Consider the following 15,689-nt stretch of genomic DNA (forward strand, 5'->3'; position numbering starts at 1 on the left):
GGCCAACATTTAAGTTTTTCATGGATTAGCTATTATAATTATTTGGGTTAGTAGCACACTATTTAATCAAATAATGGTTTCCTTATGTCTATTCCAAATCAAATATTTGAATGGCCCTGTCTCAGTCGTACCGTGTATTACCATGTTGCAATCATAGACATGATTTTTAAAAATGCTAAATTGTCACTAGTTTTTTGTCAGGATTCACAAGTTTTCACTGTCTACCTGTTTGTTCAGAGTAATTTATTAATTCCGTGTTAGATGACTGAAATGTCACACATTGACAAATGTCAATTGTTAAAGGCCTGAGTATTACAGCCTGTGTTGCTTTTGTTCTACAGCTCATGCACAAGATGTCCTGTTCCAAGGGCCAAGATGGAGGACAGAGCCCAGTGACCTCATTCTCCCCATCAACTTCCCTGACCAGGAAGCTACCATTAGATGTGAGGCAGAGGGGAACCCCACCCCACAGTACAGGTAAATGATTCCACCAATCTACACTATAATTCCACAATTCAGTGTGGAACTGCCATTAGCTACCATTTAACATGGATGTTTAACCAAATATTCAGTCGCTCTCTCTCAAGGCAATCAAACAGGATACTGAGAGCATTGATTGGCATTGATTTGGTGGAGAGCGATACACATTGGGCTTACCATAGTAGCAGTAGAGATACTGTAACATCCAAGAAACAAGATTCACCTTTCACTGCAGTTGGCTAAATCAAGGTTTACATATAGTGTTTCTTGGTAGTCTTAAACAAATCTACTTTGAAACAAAAGTACACACCTCACAGGGTATGGGCCTAAAAAAAGAAGACACCTGTTCCATGTCAGATATGGAGTTAAAATGTATTCCATTTTGAGTTTGCATCCCAATATTACACTTTATATACATTGCAGAATACTGAAATATAACAAACCGTTTGACATAGAAACACCAGATTTTCTGCATTAAAAAAAGTAGAATATGTTTATTAATGATTAAATTATGACATATTAATAACATTCCACCCATGAGGACACTGGGTCATTTGACTGCAGGAAAGGGGTATGCAGACATTTAACCAGACAGAGAAACTGATTCATATGGTATGCTCATTCCAAAAAAACTAAAAGCTGTAAACTAATGCAGGCTTTGAGCTATGATTTAGATTTAGATGGGAAGTCAGACAACCATTAGCTTATAAATACTTCAGAGATATGAGTCTAGTTATCTTTATTACAGATTTTATTTAGGTTGCTCTAGGATTGAAGCTAATGCTTTATAATGTGCTGCACTGCTTAGGAAATCATTAGGAATGTAGGGAGATTTCAGTTACTAATTCTACTCTAGATTCTCTGATATCCCCCCGGTTATTCCCCGGTGGTAAGTCTGCCTGAAAATGGCAGCCTGCGTTGGTTTGGTGGTAGATTGTGTTTCGTAGCTTGGTCAGCATCATGTAAATGCACAGCAGGCAGTCGAGAGCGGTAATAACCTTGTGAGTGACATTCCGTTAAATGCTTACATTTCCTCTAATGCGTATGTGCTGAAAACATGGGTCTTAGAGCAGCAGCAGGGGGTATCATTATACTTGTTGTGCAAGCTGAGCGATCCAAGGATGAGCTGCACCATTACAACTTGCACTAACTATGAAAAAGAAGCAGAGTGGACGTGTTCTCACCATCAAACTGAACAATTAGGATTGTTCTTTTTTTTTATTACTTTTTTTTTTAACTTAAGTGCACAGGGAAAGCATAGATCGTGGGTTATGATTATGTGTGATAAAATGTGGTCTAGTCATCTGTGCCACAAATTGGAATAACCCTCGAATGCTGTAAGTAGAAGCCTCTTTAGATTTTTAAGTGCTGCGCAAAAGTTTCCTACATTAGTAAAGTAACAGTGATATGTTTTCTCTTGATTAATATTGGATGTATTGGAACGGATAACACATTAGTCATCATAAGCAATTCCAAATATTATGATTGTTTTCATGCAGGCTAATAACACTCCAGTTAAGTGTGTCTAATGAGCTATTTCACACGATTAATGTTATTTGTAAAGTCCAATCCAAGACTAATTAAAGACAATCCAAGCTTTCGTTGTGAAATGGATAGAACCAAGTCGATCAAATTGAAAAGTTGGACTTCAAGCACCCATTTTACGTAAGATAAGTGTATTAAAACCAAATGAATGCAGAGCACATATCTGAGTAGAATTGAAGTGAATCACTTTATTGAAACAAACTCCCATGGCAGGGGATTGACGTTTATGGGAATACTTTTAAAGACACTGCATCGTTTAGTCCTTGGACTCACTGCAAGTAAAGGGATCATTTGTGGATTTATTTGGGTTGCACCAGAGTGTATGTTTGACACTGACTGTTCTTGACTTGTGTCCCCTCCGGCAAGGAGAGGACTTTTGTCTTGATAATTAAAAGTGAAACAGAAATGTTTAGCAATACATTTCCCAAACGCAAAAAAAACTCAGGACCTCAAATGCCCCCAATGAGCTGCCCGCGCTGTCCCTCAGAGCTGCAAAGGGACAAGCTTTGATCCCCCACAGGGAGGCATCAACGAACATCAGTCAATTTCTAGTGAAATTATACTGGAATCACAAGATTTGTGAGTTTTTTTCAAGAGCTTCACTTTTTCCAATTCATGTCAAAGTAACCATCTCATATCACTCAAACAATGCTCTTTAGTACTGTCTTTCTTCTTTATCTTTCATAAGCAGTCCCACACAACTCCACACTTGACATCCCTCCACACCACAGCGCATGTTAAAGATATTAGTACTTGATCTGTTACAGTAGGGGTAGTTTTTCTCAATATGGTTGTCACATTTGATTTTCTTCCTTGACAGTGACCCAGAATGAACACTACATTGGGCAGTGTGTTCTGAACTTACAGTAATGTACTGTAGAACCAAGGACATAGTGGCCAAAGGACATCAATCATTTATTTGTGATGTTCCCTGCCCTCTAATGTGAAATCTGGGAGATGTTGTCACGTCTCTTAATTTATGTAATAGCGCTCCGAGGACACGTTAGGCAATTTGAGTTTCTCATTTAGTCTGGAAGCTATCACAGCATGGAGCCTGAGGAGAGAACTTTGCATCTCCTGCCCTGACAAAGTCTCAGACTACTGAAATATTAATTCTTCCATTTCAAATACAACCATGTTCAATGATGATATTCAGTAATATCTGATGAGCTGTTAGTCTTATTCTCTGCCAACCTTCCGGGTTGAGACCAAGGGCCCTCTTTCTCCTGGTCAGCAATGTGTTTTTTTAAGGGCCAATATTAGCTGTGTGTGTGTTTGTCCTCAGGGGAAAACAGGTGAGGTGCGTGGCTGGAGACAGCGCTGAGTGCGGCACCATTCCCTGCCTGTATTTGATGAAGAGGCCTCATGCAACATTGATGTGAACCTCAAGGTCGGCCAGAGTTCATCCAGCCCATGCCATGAGCAGCCCATGGCCTGGAGGCTGTAACAGGCTTGGACAGCTAGAGCAAATAAGGGAGCCATTAGTCTTTGTTGTTGTTTAGGAACCCTACTGTCTGGTGTGTTAAATTCCCTCCATTCACTCTATAAGGCTCCACTAATGCCATGGCCCCGGAGAAATTGTGCTTTTTCGAAGTGCTGTTTTTCCATTTTTGTGAAGCACTTCAGTTGTCCTCATCTGTGGATGAGTTAAGACCTTTAGTGGGCAATGAAAAGGAGATGAGACCACTACTGTTTAGAATGCAGAAAGATTTCCATGGTGTTGGAGTGCTCATTCAGTTCCTCATTAGTCCTGTGCTGGCAACAGGTTTGAGGGCACAGACTCCTATACAGGTCAGAGCATGCAGTTTGCAATAATCATATACTCTCACAATACAATATAATTGGCGCCAGCTGTCTTAGTTCATGTTTTTGACACCATATTTGAGGTTTTGCTCACAACCTCACAGCTGGTAAGAAGCATTTTATTGACTGTTAGAGAGAAGGATACACATCACTGCATATGACGATGATGGTGATGATGATGGTGATGACTCAAATACAATATGACTAGGCTCCCATGGATAATTATAGTTTGCATAGTTGATAGTAAAGGATCGTTATGTCCGCATGGGCCTTAATTGGTGGCGTGATCATTTATTATGAGGACAATGTGGAATATCAGTTATATTGGTTCAGGTTTAATAACTCCACATCTGCTTATGGGTGAATTTACACCAGCAGCATCACTGTGGTTTGCCCTCGTTGTTTGCTCCTACTCTCATGGAATGGGTGCTATGTATGTGACTGGAATTTGATGCTCTATCACCTAGCCTTCATCCCCAGCGGGGATTCATACCAGGCCTTTTCTGGTGGCTACTTAGTGTTGGCAGGTGAGGGGTGTCTCTGACAGCTTGTCCCACTGTTCAAATGGAGCTGAGGCTTGCTGTTCGAGGTGTTGCGGCTGCTTCTGCTGCTTCTGCTAGATGGGATGGCTGGCTGTGTCGTGCGTAGACACGCTCACACCCAGCAGAGGCAGAGCCCAGCCATCTGCTCCAGGGGTGTCTGATCTGCTCAGCCTGCCTACCGTCCTCTCCCATTAAGTTCAGATATGCTGGGGTGGCTGCGAATACAACCAGCAACCCAACCCCCTCTCTCCCGCTCTCCTTTATTATTTTACACGTCCGATCCTTCGGCTAGGCTGTATACGCAGTGTCACCTCTGCTAGGAAAAAAATCCGGAGGGAAACACTGGTTTACATACGATAACACAATGGATAATATCAGCCATTTGGAACATGCATAAACAAGATGCTCTTTTAAAGGCAATTGAGATTGAATATGGCATCAAATTGCCTTGTTTGAAATGTTTGTATTTGTGCGCCCAGGAAACATAGGTTTCATCACATAACTTCAAACATTTAAACAATTATTTTGGTATCTGGAATGGTGACAGAATACGTTTGATTAAGTGAAAGCCGCACTGAGATAGATGAATAATGCAGGCGACAACATGAAAGACAGCTATATCTTTTGTAGTCTGTCAGACGGGAGTCTGGGGAAAGTCATGGCTGGTTTTAAGGCTGTGTGGAGCACCACTTTCCCTGCTCGTTAGTTTGCTGAAAATAAAAAAATATTGATCCCCCCCTATCATTGAATTGTCATTTCACGGTCCCAAATTGCATTGCTCAAGCTAGCTGTCTCCAAGTCTTATCCGAATCATGCCTAATTTCTTGCATTCTTAAGTGGAAAATAATCTATACTTATCATGCCTCTCAGCTTTGTTAACTTTGGAAAAACAAAAAATCATTTCCCCATTTTGTAAATTGTTTATCGCAACAAATCATTAGAGTAGTAAATACTCCAAAACATTTGTATGTTGTGCATTCTTTGACCTCATGCTATCTGGGAATTTAACTTAGCTGCTGATGGATGTTTTTAAAGAAGTTAGAAATAGGAATTATTATGCTCAACCCATAACTTCACATGCAACGTATTTTAGATCAGTAATATAAGATAGATGTGATTTTGTTTTTTACATAATACAATTATGTACAATATTAACAAATAGACTACACAGTGTTTCAAAGGCAACTAGCTAACCCAATACACAATGAAAAGTTTCACGCTCAAAATACCAACAATTGCAGCGTGATTATATCCCATATCTTCATTTGATTCAATTGTCTTTATCAAATCGATCCATGTGATAAATGTTTGTGGGTGTGCATCTCCAGAGGCCCGGCTGCTGATTGTGTTTACGTCTTTCCAGATGGTCGCTTAACGGAACACTCATTGATCTGGGGAGTGACTACAGGCGTCACATGTCTGGGGGCAACCTGATCGTTAACCGTCTGGACAGGGACCAAGACACGGGGATATACCAGTGCACTGCCTTCAACACATGGGGGACCATCCTCAGCCGCAGAGCCACTCTGAAATTTGCATGTAAGTGACCGGGCTATCCCTAGCACGTTATAGGGGAGGGGTGTGTGTATGTGTGTGTTTGTGTGCACGTGTAACCCTCTCACCAGGCTCCAATTTGACTCTCACGATATTACCTTACATAGAATATCTCAACAGCATGGGATGTTAGGTGAGAAGGACATCTCCAATAAGAGTCCCTATTGTAAAGTATCTAGGGTGATGACAATTTGGTTAATAACTTCAGATTATAGGTTTCTGTTATTGTATCAGGATAGGCCATCCCATGCATTCAATTACATTGAAACAGTAAATGACTCCACCAAGGCAACATACATTCAAAATGTGTATTATTACATATTCAAAGCACCACATCAAAATAAATAAAAAAGAATGAACCCCAATGATTCGTGCACAACCCATGTCCAAATTGTTTCAAGCTTGTTTAACCCGTTGGTGCGCGTTGGAGCTCAAAAAATATGACGACACACATAAAGGCCCAAAGCAACCCACAGTGGTTACTCACTACTCGTAGATATTCCCTCAGTGAAGTATGGCAGTTCCTTTCAGGTTTCCTCACAAGATCCACAGCAAGCACAGCTATCACAGCAGACAGTACTCTTTAGCCGTAACCGATATCCCATGGGAACATGAACTCGTTATACTTTCCCAAGCAATTCTCTCTCGGTGTCACACGATGCTAGGCTAACCTCAAGGCTGTCAAATACCTCCATGATGAGACCGTAGCTTCAGTCTTTACTAAGTTTTTCTTAACAAAATTATAACAACTCTCTTATGAAATAAAATCTGTATTTCCCTTCGAACTCGGTAGGTATGGATTTTGTTCTATTTTTATCGTATTCTTTTAGAATTCTTCTTCACCAACGGTCATAATGTAATGTTCATCCTTCTCTCAACGTCTCTCTCCCTCTCTTTTTTCCCAGGCCTCCCGCTAACCAGGTCAATTCTCCCATTGGCCACAGCTTATCAAGTGGCCTTATTGGTCAAAACTGAAACTTAAAAGTAAACCAACCTATTCACTTATACATTAAATAAATATTTCTTCAAAAGAAATGCATTAACAACATTACAATTCGGTAGCAATTCAATCACCTTTTAAATATAATACCAATTAATTATAACAAATAAACTCAATACTTGGTTTTAACAAGAATAAACTCAATACTTGGTTTTAACAAGAGTATTACACTTGCAATTGTGCACTCATGTTTGTGTGTGTGTGTGTGTGTGTGTGTGTGTGTGTGTGTGTGTGTGTGTGTGTGTGTGTGTGTGTGTGTGTGTGTGTGTGTGTGTGTGTGTGTGTGTGTGTGTGTGTGTGTGTGTGTGTGTGTGTGTGTGTGTGTGTGTGTGTGTGTGTGTGTGTGCACTTGTGTTGTGTGTCTGTGGCCTCTGTGTCTTTAGCATTCCGATTTCTTGCTCGGTATGCTTCAAATAGATTTTTTTAAAGGGAAATGGTAATCGAATGAAATGTCAGATGCAACAACCACAGTGGGTGAGGCAGCTTCTGACTGCCTCTGAACTCCATTGATTCTCATTAGTCTCTGTGTTTCCAGCTTTGACAGCGTCTGTGCAACCTCAGTACTGACTGATACTTTGCCAATCTATGCAAGCCTCTGTGATCTGGACTTGAAAGGAAACCTACTCAAATAAAGCTTAAACTTTGCAAACCAGACACAATCATTTTTTACTGTGGAATTGTTTGCCGTTGCAGATAGATCAGACTTGGTTGAACAGCCAGTCTGGTATTCTAGAGAGGGAGATCTGAATATCACAGGAGGTTGGTGGCACCTTAATTGGGGAGGACGGGCTTGTAGTAATGGCTGGAGCGGAATAGGTAGAATGGTATCAAATGCATCAAATACACGGTTTGATGCCATTCCATAATCTCCGTTCCAGCCATTATTATGAGCCGTCCTCCCCCCAACAGCCTCCACTGGTGAATATGAAGCTTTGGTGTGGGTCTCTACCACATAGAGAGCAGACCAATAGACGGTGTAGAGAGACACCTCTCACTGATCATTGATCACGTCCCAGGGATAGAGAGCATTTCCTTCCTCTTAAGAGATGGACTGCCATTACCCTTATGGGCTGGATAATGAATCTCACTTGTGGGGCCTGGGTGAGGAGGGAACTGCTTGACATTTATTGTCTATTTGAATGCTCAGGGGAGGCCTTGGAGATAGATGGGGATTGCTGCATACACGGCTAGATTTTCTTCGTAATAAAGACTCTTCCATAGACAGGGATGGCTTACCGCACCCATTTCCTGTCTACACAATTCAACTGTCATTTCAATTATATATTTTTTTGCGATGTGTTACGGTCATCAACTTCATCCAAATTTACATTGAATTTCTGAACAACTGTAACGCAACTGTTATACAAATGTACAAACACTGGTATAATACACACCAGGGAGAGAGAATGAAATGCATTTAAAATGACATTCCCTCTGTACTTGTGACTTGAGTTGCTATTCCTTTGTGGTAAAAATAGAATGAAGAGCTTGCATGGTGTTAGATAGGATGCCTTTATATGTTTTTCCTGGCTTCCCTCCTGACACATTCTTATTGCCTCTCAGAGTTGGAGTCTGTGTAGAGGAGACATATTACACAGAAAGCCGTCGTTCTGCTATAGACAAGGCAGAGCCAGCTTATGGAATGCAGCAGTCCCCACTGACAGCAGTCCCTACTGTCTCTCCTTACACTGAACATTTCTGTGTGAGGGAGAGAGGAGTAAGAGAACTGATTCCTACCTCTTAGGAGGTAAGGAATATTTTCATAATGATCAGCTCCTGTGATGCTTTCCAACCAGCCTGCACCACCTTTCCCTCGTCTAGATAGCCTAGCCTAACTCCTCCAGCGCTTTAGATTCGGCACCATGTCTGCGAGTTGAAGTTCTCTGTGGCTCTATTAGAAGATGGCGACTCACTGTGTGGCCTGGACAGAATCCTGCTATGCCTTGGCTGTGTTGGATTTCACCACGGTCATCAGAGACTGGCTCATTAATCTTCCATTCACTCTCCCACCCCCCCTCTGTAATCCTCCTCTTTTCCCAATTCCTTTTATCGGTCCCATTGACTTTATTTTGTTTGTGTTCGGGGCCCGACTGTAGGGCTGCCCAACCCGAGGGTGCAGAGTCAGTAGGGACAGGGGTACAGTAGTTCACCCATCACACACTAAACTAGAGTAGCATTTCATCAGCCCAGGTACAAGCTCAGTCAGGCAGCTTTTCCTCTTTCATTTGCAGGGATGAATTGCTCCCAGAGTATCGACAGGGAAGCTAGTGCTTTTAAGGGCGAGATTACACTGCATTTAATAATGATGTTGGTTATTGCTCTTGGCACTGATTCCTGTTATTCGTCATGTGCTCCGTGTTTGTGCAGCCCCTCCAACTTCCTCCCCTCTTTTTATCCCTTTGCAATTGAATCTCCTGCTGCTATCACAACGACTGTGTGTTGTGAGGTATCCATCACATACCATAAGTCCATCAAGTAATATGTAATGTTACAGTTGCCTTTCTAAGTATTGGATAGCATTGGGGGTGTTCTAAAGCAATCCATTACTGTACCTGTAAATAGTCTTCCTACAGTACATGGATTTTAGCGCTTTAAAGAAACCAAGATAACTGATACAAACTGGGAAACACATTAGCTGATACGGATTGAGTTATCAGCTGCATTTAGACATAGAGTAATATTAAGGTTTGTGCTTTATATTTATCCGTTCTGTCTTCTGTAATAACACTAAAGCTTACCCTTGATTTTTGTGTTGATAAGACCTAGATAACTTCAAGACCCAAACGACAAGGAGTGCTGTCAGTGTCCGAGAGGGCCAAGGAGTGGTTTTGTTATGTGGACCACCCATGCATTCTGGAGGTAGGTTTTTATTCCATATTAGAGATATTGATGAGTACCTGAAGATGCCTCTCCTCTGTATCCAATTAAAATCTTTGATGCGGTATATGAGTGAATATACAGGCGCTATTTGGTGTGCTCACATTCCTAACCTAATCAGTTTTTTCATAAAACATTATTTGTTAGAGCCTCAAAGCATGGATTCTTGCGAGCAGCCTCAAATGAACTTATTTCACACAGATATTTGCAGACTAAAGAAATGCTTCTTTTTCATTCTGAACTTTCTTACAATTAGTGCCAAATCTGGTGGCAATTGAAAAAATATTCCTCAAATTGTAGTCTTAACCTGATCATTAGGCAATACGGTCTGAGTAAAGTGCTTTTAAAACCTGTATTAGATAATCAATAGTAACTTATCCTAACTTAAATGGAATGCAGAATTCAAAGGGATTTTGTAAACTAATTTAATCTACACCCTATAGAGGGAAAACATACAGAATCACTTTCTGGAATATCTTATTTATCTTCCATACTGTTTTCAACTTGTACAGAGGAAGTGACTCGGCACATGCGAGATGGCTATTTGAAGTGTGTGTGATCGCGACACTACTCAATTCCAGTTAGCTTAGTATTGAATAACGGACTTTGCCTACATACAGGCTGACCCTGTTGCAGGACCACTCACTTTTAACATGACATTGTAGAGTGGCTGGTTCTTCTCTAATGTATAGGCCTAAAGTGTGCCTACAGTAGGTGTGTGTATACAGTCTTGTACAGCTGGAGGAGGTGATAATGGCCTGGGGTAGCCAGTGTGAAACACAATGTGACAGCCTCTCACTCAGAAATGAGCTTCTGCCAGGAATGTTGTTGTCACCATAACAGTATTTTTTGTTTGCTTCCCTATTTGAACAAGTGAATAAGACCAAGTAGGTGTGGCACTGTGCTTATTGCACTGTGAAGCATGAATATGCCACACACAAACATGGAACTCGTTGGACCCATCACTATCCACTGACTGTAAGACATCTCTGCAGGTTTTTACTCTGCCACAGCGGCTTCAACTGCTGGAATAGAGGCTCTCTCAAATGACACATTATATCTCACGTTACATCGACATGGCCACAAAATAAATATCGTTGCTAGCTAAAGTGACTGCATTAGGGCTCTGAGCCATCATAAATATGTGTTTATTCTCCAGGGCTCAATTATTTTTCTTTTTGTGTCATAGCTCTGGCATGTTTGTAGCGTTGTGCTTGTTACATAAATAGCCATTGTGTTCAATAAGAAAAGAGGTTGTTGCACTATATTTTCATTTTCCTCTTGATTTGTATTTTCTTGACGAATGCTATCACTGTTCATTACGGCCACATAGCTCAGAGTCAGGGATCCCCGGTCTTGCTTTGCTTCGTCAGAATGAATTGGTTTCGGCTTCAGTGAACCGACTGCAAAGATGTGATCCCAGGAGCCAAGGTTTGCGAGGCGTTCTCCTCCCAGGGGGACAGGAGATGAGCGACAGTACGCTGCATACACACCTTTGTAGTTCCGTACGCGCTCTCGCCTCCACGCCACGGTAGATAGGCTTTCGCTACGGTACCTCGCTCCTATGAATCTGTGCACTGGCTCTTTTCAAGATGACCCAGTATTGCTGTGTGGCAGCGCTCTGTGTTCTTTAGCTAGGCCTGTTGGCTGAGGAGAAGTGTGGCATGCATGAGTCAAGCCTGGAAAAAAAGCCCTGTCCCCGGTTACTCAGGGTAGAGGACAGGGCATGTGTCATGAGAGTGTCAGTGAGGCGCTGTAATCCGTTTTGTTTCGCTCTCTTTCCTTTGGACACTCTTTTTTTTTGTGCACCAATAGCTGTTCTAATATATTTGCCCTGGTATCTTCTTGGAAGGAAACTGAAATAAGGAAAAGGAAATTGTGTGGAATGCCAACCTGATCTGCTTACAATGTGCTTTTCTTTTTGTTTTCTAATACAGTATTTCATCAATGGGCAATACCGATACTGTGAGCTATTTAGCATACATGCTAAATTATGTTTTCAAAAGGGAATTTTTCAATGTAGATTCCTACAAGCACATTACTGTGTTGTAATATATTAATACTACTGTACTGTATTTACCACTGTCATATTCCTCTCCTTCCTAGAGCTGACATTTGCATGGCTCTTCAATGAGTACCCATACTTTGTTCAGCAAGACAGTCGTCGATTCATCTCCCAGGAGACAGGAAGTCTGTACATTGCTAAAGTGGAGCCGTCTGATGTGGGAAACTATACCTGTGTGGTCAACAACAGCATCACTAAGGGGAAAGTCCTCAGCTCTCCTACACCACTGGTCCTGAGGAATGATGGTAAGATCGCATCTTTAAACAGACACACTGATCAGACAGCACAACCACAAAAAACTGCCCCGATTTTTAAAAAACTGCCCAGATTAAGCCCCAATTTACAAAACATTGGCAGTCTATGCAGTCTACAATAGACCATTCTATCCAGATATTCTGTAATGCTGATTATAAGTGGTCAAAGAGCAAGAGTAATCTTACCCCCTCAAAAGGTAAAGTCAAAGGGTGAAGCCGTTGCCCTCCTAGCAGCTTGAATATGAGATTCAGTCTGAAAAGGAGATTAATCCCTGCCTTCACCCAGGTGTGTCCTTCTTTGAACCTTTTGCAAACCTTTTCTGTTTCTCTCCATCTTACCAACCTCTCAGTGATCGCTTCTGTTCCACACACAAATACCTTTGTGTTTCTGGGCCCATGTTATTGTTGTTTTTCAGGGCGTAAAGCGAGTGTGCCATTAATCATTGATGCCAAAATTTGGTTTGTGTATTGTCTCTCTTTCATAGGAGCAATGGGTGAATATGAACCCAAAATAGAAGTTCATTTCCCTGACACTGTTCCAGCTGCGAAGGGATCCACGGTGAAACTGGAATGTTTCGCTCTGGGAAAGTAAGTTGGAGTGAATGTGCAAGTTTGTGCATATGTCAGACATATCATTGTAATCAAATCAAATCAAAGTTTATTTGTCACTTACGCCGAATACATACAATGTAGACCTGACAGTGAAATGCTTACTTACAGGCTCTAACCAATAGTGCAAAAAAAGGTATTAGGTGAACAATTGGTAAGTAAAGAAATAAAAACAACAGTAAAAAGACAGGCTATATATAGTAGCGAGGCTATAAAAGTAGCGAGGTTACATACCGGTTAGTCAGGCTGGTTGAGGTAGTATGTACATGTAGATATGGTTAAAGTGACTATGCATATATGATGAACAGAGAGTAGCAGTAGTGTAAAAGAGGGGTTGGTGGGTGGGACACAATGCAGATAGCCCGGTTAGCCAATGTGCGGGAGCACTGGTTGGTTGGCCCAATTGAGGTAGTATGTACATGAATGTATAGTTAAAGTGACTATGCATATATGATAAACAGAGAGTAGCAGCAGCGTAAAAAGAGGGGTTGGGGGGCACACAATGCAAATAGTCCGGGTAGCCATTTGATTACCTGTTCAGGAGTCTTATGGCTTGGGGGTAAAAACTGTTGAGAAGCATTTTTGTCCTAGACTTGGCACTCCGGTACCACTTGCAATGCGGTAGTAGAGAGAATTATGAGGTTGCTGTTTTTAGGATGCTGGAATATTAGTGATATCACCTATAGTCTTGAAGTCAAGTATCACAAACCACAACCTTATCCTGCAACCAACTCACATTACACAGTGACGTCAACATGCTGAGAGCGGAACAGTAGAGAATTTGGTTTGTTTGAAAATGTTTGTTTACCTGTTTAGTTTGGATCCCGCGACGCAGTTAGCCTCAGTTGCTGGGACTGCTACTATCTGTCCCGGGATACTGCTAAACCCTAAAGGCTGAAGAGCTGCTGATTGGTGAAGCAGCTAGCCTAGCTTTCAAACTAGCCAGGTTTCCTTGAACGTTTGAACACAGCCCGAGACGCAGTTAGCCCTTGTGGCTGGGGCTGCATATAGTCCCGTGCTTGTGGCTGGGGCTGCATATAGTCCCGTGCTTGTGGCTGGGGCTGCATATAGTCCCGTGCTTGTGGCTGGGGCTGCATATAGTCCCGTGCTTGTGGCTGGGGCTGCATATAGTCCCGTGCTTGTGGCTGTTTAAATCCCTGCTGTTTTTTGCTGTTTCCATCGGCCCTGTGAGCTGTGCAGGCTGGAATTGCGTGGAGTACCTGTGTTAGCCTACATTTCTACCGTCTGAAAAACCTGTTACGAGCCCAGGTGACCTACCCAGGCCAATAATGGTCAAGTTCCTAAGGTTCAATGACAAGATGGCTGTTCAGGAGAGAGCCAAGAACTCGAGAGAAACCAACATCTTCCTCAACGAGGACTTCTCTGAAGCTGTTCGCCAGAGGAAAGAACTTATCCCAGCTATGAAAGCTGCCAGAGAGCGTGGGGGCATTGCTTACATTAGCTACCATAAGCTCATTGTCCACCCTCCCAAAAGCCTGGGAGGAGTTAGAGAGCCAAGCTTCTGGATCAGTAGCTTCAGCCCGACATCACATATGCACAGGCACACATACACCAACTGACACTCACAAGCGCCTGATTGATTGACTGTTAGCTAAACAAGGTTTTATATATACTGAAAATATAAACTCAACATGTAAAGTGTTGGTTTCATGAGCTGAAATTAAAGATCCCAGAAATGTTCCATATGCACAAAAAGTGTATTTCTCTCAAATGCACAAGTTAGTTTACATCCCTGTTAGTGAGCATTTACTCTTTGCCAAGGTAATCCATCCACCTGACAGGTGTGGCGTATCAAGAAGCTGATTAAACAGCATGCTCATTACACAGGTGCACCTTGTGCTGAGGACAATTAAAGGCCTCTCTAAAATGTGTAGTTTTGTTACGTCACAATAACACAGACGTCTCAAGTTTTGAGGGAGCGTGCTATTGGCATGCTGCCTGCAGGAATGTCCACATGAGCTGTTGCCAGAGAATTGAATGTTAATTTCTCTACCATTAGCCGCCTCCAACGTTGTTTTAGAGAATTTGGCAGTATATCCAACTGGCCTCACAACCGCAGACCATGTCGCACCGTGTGGGAGAGAGGTTTGCTGATGGCAATTTGAATGCACAGAGATACCATGACGGGATCCTGATACCCACTGTCGTGCCATTAATCCGCCACCATCACCTCAAGTTTCAGCAAGATAATGCACAGCCCCATGTCGCAAGGATCTGTACACAATTCCTGGAAGCTGAAAATGTCCCTGTTGTTCCATGGCCTGTATACTCACCAGACATGTCACACATTGAGCATGTTTGGGATGCTCTGAATCAACATGTACAACATCATGTTCCATTTCCCGCCAATAACCAGCAACTTAGCACAGCCATTGAAGAGGAGTGGTACAACATTCCACAGGCCACAATCAACAGCCTGATCAGCTCTATGCGAATGTCGCGCTTCATGAGGCAAATGGTGGTCACCCCAGATACTGAAAGGTGAGAAATCCATATCCTCATTTAAACCAGGGTACTTAGTAGCCTATAGTTTGTCAATCCAAAAATGTTCCCTTTGGTTTAGCTGTTTAAGATGGTCTCCTTATCTAATTGAGGTCGGAACATGTTCAATACCCATAGCTTGTAGGGAGGCAGGGTTGCCATAGTGTAAGGACTTGTAGTGCCTTGCCATGGGGTAGACTTCATTGCCTACCCATATGGTGTACTTGTGTTCCGCTAAGCGGTCTTGAAGGTGTCTCGTTTGTCCATCCAATGTAGAACACCTTGCACTATTGGACATTCCAATCTGTAGGTGACATGAGTGGTTTTGCAGTTAATGAAATGCTTGACTTGATACTCCAAGATGTGTCAACAAAATATTTTTTTCCGTGCAATATTTCTGCAATGGTTGCACTGGTTGCATTTAAAAGAACCCATAGGCTTGTGGTTTAGCCAAGATT

At 42.1% G+C, this 15,689-nt stretch overlaps 1 protein-coding gene across 1 annotated transcript in view; it reads left to right on the plus strand.

Annotated features, from left to right (window-relative positions):
- The window catches only part of LOC118400068 (contactin-3-like), a 67,013-nt gene that overhangs the window by 24,943 nt on the left and 26,381 nt on the right, over positions 1 to 15,689 (plus strand). The window contains exons 3-7 of the mRNA XM_035796474.2: positions 342 to 477; positions 5,734 to 5,909; positions 9,685 to 9,783; positions 11,908 to 12,111; positions 12,606 to 12,708. Of these exons, the coding sequence (XP_035652367.1) occupies positions 342 to 477; positions 5,734 to 5,909; positions 9,685 to 9,783; positions 11,908 to 12,111; positions 12,606 to 12,708 (718 nt within the window). The remainder of the gene's footprint in view (positions 1 to 341; positions 478 to 5,733; positions 5,910 to 9,684; positions 9,784 to 11,907; positions 12,112 to 12,605; positions 12,709 to 15,689) is intronic.

Source organism: Oncorhynchus keta, chromosome 21, assembly GCF_023373465.1.
Source record: "Oncorhynchus keta strain PuntledgeMale-10-30-2019 chromosome 21, Oket_V2, whole genome shotgun sequence".
In the NCBI taxonomy this organism is placed as follows: domain Eukaryota; kingdom Metazoa; phylum Chordata; class Actinopteri; order Salmoniformes; family Salmonidae; genus Oncorhynchus; species Oncorhynchus keta.